Consider the following 8,277-nt stretch of genomic DNA (forward strand, 5'->3'; position numbering starts at 1 on the left):
GGTGTACGTACGCCGCTATATATATATATATATATATATATATATATATAATACAGAATGGTTCAGTGTTCATGTTAAGTTATTCAGTAAATATTATCTTGTCATAAATTTGTTAAACAATCCAACCACTACCGGTTACGGTATTAGATGGTTATCATTAATCTTCGTAGCAATTTACACTAAGATATACCAGTCAAAAAGTGGATATTGAGAGGAGTTGTTTCTTTTTCAATTATAATATGAATGGTGGGTGAATATAACGTAACAAAATTCCCGTTGTTTTTCTTATTTCTAACGAGGGACTCTAAACCGAAGAGTAAGACACATACGTTAACTATAACATTTAGGTATGCTATGAAACGCTTGAAGAACGAGGCTGTCATCAATCATATAACTAAAACCGTCGGAATTAAAGAAGGGGGAAAAAACAAGAAATAAAGATAGAGATAGGGAGAGGAGGAAAATTATCTATATGCGAGCGTGCATGTGTTTGTGTGTGTGATACATAAAAGTGGGTGGAAACTTACGAAACAATCAACCAGTGCTTAATCGTACTCGGCATCCTAAGGTTAGAAAAGAAAACATCCAGCATTTTATAATAAATACATTTTTAGAAAATAAAAAAGAATTTCAAGTAAAATAAAATAACCAAAGAAATACAGTAAGTTTTGACTATTTAGTAATCATACGTGTATGTATCAAAAAATTAAAAGAATGTTTCGCATCTATGATACGTTTTGTTGCCAATAATAATAATAATAATAATGATAATAATAATAATAATAATTATTATTATTATTATTATTATTATTATTATTATTATTATTATTATTATTATCATATGCTCATTAATTTCCACACACATATACATGTGTTTGTTTACGAATATATATATATATATACTCTAATACCACAACGGAAATTATTTGTTAGTCAGCTTAATATACTGAATTTTAAAGTCGCTTTTATAAAGATCTATATTGCAGTAACTACAGGATTCATTAAACATTTGTTCATTGGAAGAAACTGTGTTTTTACGAAACTGAGTGTATCTGTTAGACTGTTTAATGCTGTTTCATTAGGTTTTTCTTTACAATATAAATCCGTTGAGAGATTCACGATTACATCTAAAAAGATATCAACGATCGTATTGTTCGTATGAATGTTACTAAGACAAAATATTTTTTTAAATGGCGTGAATTTGTCTGAATTTATCCGTAAACTGAGGGTATTATACACACATATACGTATGAATACACGTCTTTGTATGTATTTTTAAAGATACATATATGTGTGAGTGTATGTATTTGTGAGTTGAATTCTGTCGAACATTGCATCAATAAGGCAAGTATGATACAGTTTTTTTTTTATCTATATATTTAATTAATATGATTTCGTAATTTACAGATCAACTGATTTCGATCTTCGAGCTTCGTTGGTGTAAAAGATAAAACGGTAGTATTCTAATCCAAACACATAAATTTATATATTTCAGAGGGAACTACTGGTGTATATATAACTGTGGTTTGGACTTTTTGGCTGGTCTTTCTAGTATGTTAGGCAACTTGTTAAGGCTCGCCTCTTTATGCTTAAATGTACACTAATTTATATATATATATATATATACACACTAGTGATATGCTATACTTTTCTACGTATCCTACCCCAGAACATATCGGTTGAATATATATTTCTTTATTGCCCACAAGTGGCAAAACATAGAGGAGACAAACAAGGACAGACAAAGGGATTAAGTCGATTACATCGACCCCAGTGCGTAACTGGTACTTTATTTATCGATCTCGTAAGGATGAGAGGCAAAGTCGACCTCGGCGGAATTTGAACTCAGAACGTAACGGCAGACGAAATACCGCTAAGCATTTCGCCCGGCGCGCTAACGTTTCTGCCAGCTCGCCGCCTTAATATCGGTTGAATATAACATGGAATATATCATATATGAATTGCATGCATGGTTTGGATTATCTGGGAAGTATCACTTATTATTAAATACGCACTGTAACACGAAATATTCTCTGAATGCAGCATAAATTTACTTTAGCAAAAATATTTCTGTGTAGTATATAACAACATTGTTCTAATACAAATGAGTAGTTTACATCTAATTGCATTCATAATGTCGGTTAGGGCATCATATAATATGATATAATTCAATAATGATATAGAATGTAGTAAAATATAATATAAAAATGATAGAAAATGTAATAATTAGCTTATCGTTATATTGTGATATAAAGGCGGCGAGCTGGCAGAATCGTTAGCACGCCGGGCGAAATACTTAGCGATATTTCGCTACGTTCTGAGTTCAAATTCTACCGAGGTCGACTTTGCCTTTCATCCTTTTGAGGTCGATAAAATAAGTACCAGTTATGCACTGGAGTCAATGTAATCGACTAACTCCCTTTCCTCCAAAATTTTCAAGGCCTTGTGCGTAAAGTAGAAATAATTATTATGTTGTGATATAAAGGCGGCGGTTTGGCAGAATCGTTAGCAGCCCGGGTTAAATGCTTAGTAGTATTTCGTCTGCCGCTACGCTCGAAGTTCAAATTCTGCCGACGTCGACTTTGCCTTCTATTCTCTCGGGGTCGATGAAATAAGTAAGTACCGGTTACGCACTGGAGTCGATGTAATCGACTAGATCCCCTTCCCCCCCAAAAACATTTCAAAGCCTTGTGCCTAGAGTAGAAATAATTATTATATTGTGATATCTAAGGCAGTGAAAGCAGGGAGCTAGCAGAATAGTAAGCACACTGGGCAAAATTCTTTGCAGTATTTCGTCCGTCTTTATGCTTTGAGTTCAAAATCCGCCGAGGTCGACTTTGCCTTTCATCCTGTCGGAGTCGATAACATAAGTACCAGTTGAGTACTGAGGTGGATGTAATTGACTTACCGCTTTACCCGAAATTGTTAGCCTTGTGCCAAAATTTGAAATCGACTTTTAAGGTTGTGTATTGACAGAATCATTAACACTCTGGACAAAATGCTTAGCGGCTTTTCTTCCGGCTTTACGTTCTGAGTTCAAATGCTGCCGAGTTTGAATTTGCCTTTCAACCTTTCGAAGTCGATAGAATAAGTACCAGTTGAGCATTGGGGTCAATGTAATCGAATAACACCTCTCCATGAAATTTCAGGCCTTGTGCCTATGGTAGAAAGAATTATTTTATTGGGATATAAGAGAAGAAAAGATAATATATTGCAGCTGAAATGCTTTTCTCGGTAGCAATAGAAACTGAAATTATGGCAACTGAGAACTTGATCATAAATCTCCCCTTATTATGATTTAGCGTCTTCTACGACACTCTACCATAGTTATTGTATATAAGAATATCTAACACCAGTGACACTCTTCAATGTTTGAGAGTAATAATGTTAAGCAGCATTTATGCTTTTCTCAAAGGATTTATGAATGATCGTAAAATTAAATCATTTCAGTCAAAATTATTAACCATTTCGAATTCAGATCATCGATAGCTTAGCAATCTTAATCATAAAGTAATATTATGCAGTTTTTAAAAATATATTACGTAAATATGTCTTATTACCATAGCGTCCGACATCCATTCGAAAGGCATATATTTTATTCTCTTACCTGAAACTAATTGCATTTTGTCATGGTTTTGGAAATTACTTTTTTTAAATGTTTTATTAATCAAACTTCCTTTCTTACAGCGTGGATGACCCAACTTTCATCGTGAGAATTGGCAAAGTACACAGTCATTATGTCTATCTTTCAGGCAATTTCTATCTTTCAGGCGATTTCTATCTTTCAATCGACTTTGTGAACATTTTTAACTTTTTAAAACATTCCTTTTATTAATTAATCTATTCCTCCTACAGTTGTGATAATTAATACCACGAAATCTTCTGTAATCTTGTCTTATAGTTGATGTCATTAATAAAGTCACTGTGTCATTTATTGAATTCGCCACATTGTACTTCAAGGCTTAAATATCATGAATATTACTGGATGTATTTATTATTCATGATATGTACTTTCTAATACCAATCTAAAAGGTATTTTGTCGACACAACGTTAGCTATCAATATTAGCTAATTCATTAATGTATACTTAAACAAGAGCACTCAGAGAGCGGAAACCTCTGCCAAGGCAACACCAATGTACTCTCAATGATTGGCCAGAGATGCTTTTTAAAATGAGAATATCTAAAATAAACTCGACTGCTCTCACAAACGAGAAGACTAAAATTGAACCTAACCGCTCTCAAAAATTAAGTAAAAAAAGATACAGGAAAAATCATCCAGAATCCTTGTCCGGTACCAGATCGATCTCATAATCTAATCAGTTACGAGGCCAAATATCCCTGAAACTTTCAACCGAATCCATCCAACGGTTCTTGAGATATCTTGTCCACGGACAAATAAATAAACAAACAAACTAGACTGAAAACAATACCTCTGCCTTCGCTAAGGCGGAGGTAATAAATTATTATATATTATGGGATATTGATAAAAAGTTGTCCGCACTGAGTATGTTTTAAGGTAAGTAAGTAAGCTCTGCATGTGTTTAAAGATGCATATTACCAATTTCAGTAAGATTTCACGATATAAAGTTGCGTTTGTATGCGCTTAGTAACGTATTCTACAAATCTCAAAATAGTTAAGTTATACTTTATAAAGGAATTATGAGAAAGCTACAAGAAAGCGTAATCAGTCAGAATTGGGTTCGAAATCCAGGTCCATTTTGCATGAAGACAGCTGAAGTTTTCTTTCCAAAGAAATTTAGTCCTGTCTTCCAACCAAGAAATTGTTTCAGACATTAAAATGAACAACGTCAAAACCGGTCTGAAATGTAATGTGTTCTGTTTTCTCATTTTTTAAAGAGAAAATATAATTATGACACCCAACACCATTTGGCAGATGGGATTCGACTTCATAGTAGACTACAAACATATACAAATACTAGAATATATTCTAATATTACCACATACCACAACATACTGTAAATACCCGAAGCCCAATTTTTTACTTCTGAAGTTGTAGTATTTATTATGGTGTAAAAAATAAGGTTGCTATTGACAAAGTAGAAATCATAAAATTGTTCTACTTTCATTTGTAGTACATTAATACACAGTAATATAAACTGGCACACGCAAAAATGTGTGTGCGTGTGTGTTTGAGAGAGAGAGAGAGAGAGAGTGCATGTGTGTGTGTGTGTGTGTGTGTGTGTGTGTGTGTGTGTGTGTGTGTGTGTGTGTGTGTGTGTGTGTGTGTGTGTGTATATATATATATATATATATATATACGTACGGGGTCTTGAGATAATTTGTGGAAGAATGTAGTCTAGGAATCCGGTAAGCATTATCCTATCATATAGTTTTTGGTCTGTTGAAATCCATTTCGAAACAAAAATACAACTTAGAACCTGATCTTCTTTCAGAAGTTCCTTCGAATCATATATTAGCAACACTTTTTAAACGGTTTTATCACCCTCATGTATTATTATTACATATTCCATATTCATTCAAATAAGCGTTTATTCCTATCAAATAAGTTGAAAATTAATTGCAACATATAAAACCAATTAGAAGATTCGTATTATCGCTAAGACTCGCATTCGTAGAAGAACATCCTCCGCAGTAGTCAGATTACACACATAGTTATTTTAATGCATACATAAATGTTATAGTTTGTTTCACAGCCAAATTAAATATTCATGTGCAACGATGTTCATTACTTTACTTGAAACTTTACCAACTAATATGAGTGAAAAACATTTTCGCATTTAATGTACATTAACCGTACATACCCAACGCATTACATAATTTTATCTTCATTTTCTAAAATAATGAACGGAGGTAGGGACATGTATGTATGTATGTATGTATGTGTATGTATGTATGTATAATATTAGTATTCATTATATACCATTAGGTTTCTGGAAGACACGCATCAAATGGCAACCTCCAATTTTGTAATATAGTATACAATTCGAAGCCAATTGAAAACTGAACTGAGGCTTGATGTATTCTCGAATGCTCAAATAAGAGTAATTGTGGCATAGCTAAAAATTACAGGGTAATCTTTACAGTTACAGCAGCAAAGATGTGTTAGAAATCTGTTTAAAAATTGTTACTGAAACTCTATACATCCAAAAGTCTTTCGGAAAAAGAACAGGTTCAGGTAAAGTTGGAATCTGCCTATTGTTAGATAAATCTTTACAATCCGAAGGATCATTTGGGGAGTCAGAAATAAAAATCTACGAACAGTTTCAAACGTTCTCCACTCTGACCAATGAGGTCTAACGAAGCTAATCCTTATATACACAGTACATCAAGAAGTAATAACAGCAGTAATGATGTCCTATAAGAAGACAAGAGCTGAACTACCATCACCTGATGGAGACACCGACTTTCTCTACATCACTGTAAGCATACCATATTCCTATCCGTCATCTACTTGGACTATGTTCCTCACATTTCTTATGAAGAAAATGAAAGAACTCGGCGTCCTCTAGCAACAATCACCTCCTCTTGTTGCCCAGCTAAAAAAAATAACAGATGATATCGTTCTCTTTGCTGACACCATCTCGGAAGATTGCATCATTCTACATGACCTTTAAAAAGTGGTAACAGGTATTGTTCTGCTTTAAAGTTTGAATATGTCTACTACAATCAAGCGGCTCATTTGTATGTTACGCGCCGTTCTAGATAATCTCGTAGAAAAAGCTTCGAACCACACAAAAACAGTATAGTAGACACTTGCAAGTATTGGTGCCATTAGATAGAAAGACATGTGTTTTCCTGGACATTGCTGAAAAGCCAAGCAAGAATTCAAGTGATGCATTTCTGTAGACACTCAACATGGATACACCAGCTCTTTACGTACAGAGCTGTTACCTTACTGACCTTTCACATAGCATCGTTATTAATGGAGTGAATGCATCAGACAAATCCGAGAAAACTCAACCTGATGGCGATCAATATTAAACAAGTTGACAAGTGGATTGGTAAAGTGTGTAAGTCTTATCAAATGAATGCAATTTATCACTCTCAAACACAACATATAAACAAGTTTAGCTAAATAATATCTGAAGTATACTTATTTCGATACGATGTTGTCAAATTGATTCTTCTAAATTGTATTCTAATTATATATAACTTTTTTCATCTAAATCACCTACCACACCATTGCTCAGTCTTCGGATTAACTCAGGGAAGTTATATTATAAAACTTTGTACATGATATACCTTTTTCTCTTCTTTCTTTGCAGGACTCAGAAGTTTGTTGATATTTTCATTGGATTTAATCGACAGAAAGTTACAAAATTGACTCAAGGGGCAAGGTTTTTGACGACGCATCAGATTAACTTGGAATCTGGGATCTTTTTTCTTTATATAGAGTTAATATTACAATTATTTTCAGTGTTCGTTTAAAAATCAAAATTGGAGGGTCACCAAAAACACATATTTTCAGTATGAAGAGTATGAAGTTATTTAGAACGGTTTCTTTTCCATTTCTTTTCATTGAACTGAGACATTCCAATACTTTTATTTTATAACATTCTTCTTTTTTGTTTGTCTTCATTTCCGTAATATGAATACACAAGGAAAGAGATGTTTTCACTATCTCTGAAAATATTTATTTATAATAATTTATTATCATTTTTATTTCTAGTTTGCCGGGACAAGTCTCGCTACTGCTCATTGGTGACCTACATGAAGATGTGTCGTTATCCTCAGTTTCGAACAGAATGTTGCCGCTCTTGTCGTAATCACGTTTACTGGAGGTATCGTTGACACCACATTTTGACCTTGCCACACACATACAGACGTCCGAAGAAAAGAGAAAATAAACAAAAAATAAATAAAGGAAATAAAATAAAATAAATATGCAACAACAGAAAAAGAATAAAACCAAACAACAATAAATAGAGAGATAAACGGAAACAAGTGTCGTTAGAGAAGACGAAATGAAGACATTTAATAAAAGTAAACACCAAATCCTGATTATATGAAAATGAAAATAATGAAAAAATATATATATATATTTCTAAATTATAAAAATTGAATTTTATGAAAATGTCTCGGAAACCACCTCCTTCAGAATTCGAAGTAACTGTCAACTTTTGTATTTGTGTGCGTATGTATGTATGTATGTATGTATGCACGCACTAATGTATGCTCGTATGTGTGTGTATATGTATATATATACACATACATATATAAATATGTAAATATATATATATGAAATATGTATATATATATATATATATATATATATATATATATATATATATAT

General features: G+C 32.8%; 1 protein-coding gene across 2 annotated transcripts in view; it reads left to right on the forward strand.

Annotated features, from left to right (window-relative positions):
- The window catches only part of LOC106879676 (protein madd-4), a 250,318-nt gene extending 242,260 nt beyond the window's left edge, over positions 1-8,058 (forward strand). For both annotated transcript variants that reach the window (XM_014929350.2, XM_014929351.2), the window contains one exon: positions 7,654-8,058. In XM_014929350.2, coding sequence (XP_014784836.1) covers positions 7,654-7,775 — 122 coding nt within the window. In that variant the 3' untranslated portion in view covers positions 7,776-8,058. The remainder of the gene's footprint in view (positions 1-7,653) is intronic.
- Positions 8,059-8,277: the final 219 nt, after the last annotated feature.

Source organism: Octopus bimaculoides, chromosome 2, assembly GCF_001194135.2.
Source record: "Octopus bimaculoides isolate UCB-OBI-ISO-001 chromosome 2, ASM119413v2, whole genome shotgun sequence".
Classification (NCBI taxonomy): domain Eukaryota; kingdom Metazoa; phylum Mollusca; class Cephalopoda; order Octopoda; family Octopodidae; genus Octopus; species Octopus bimaculoides.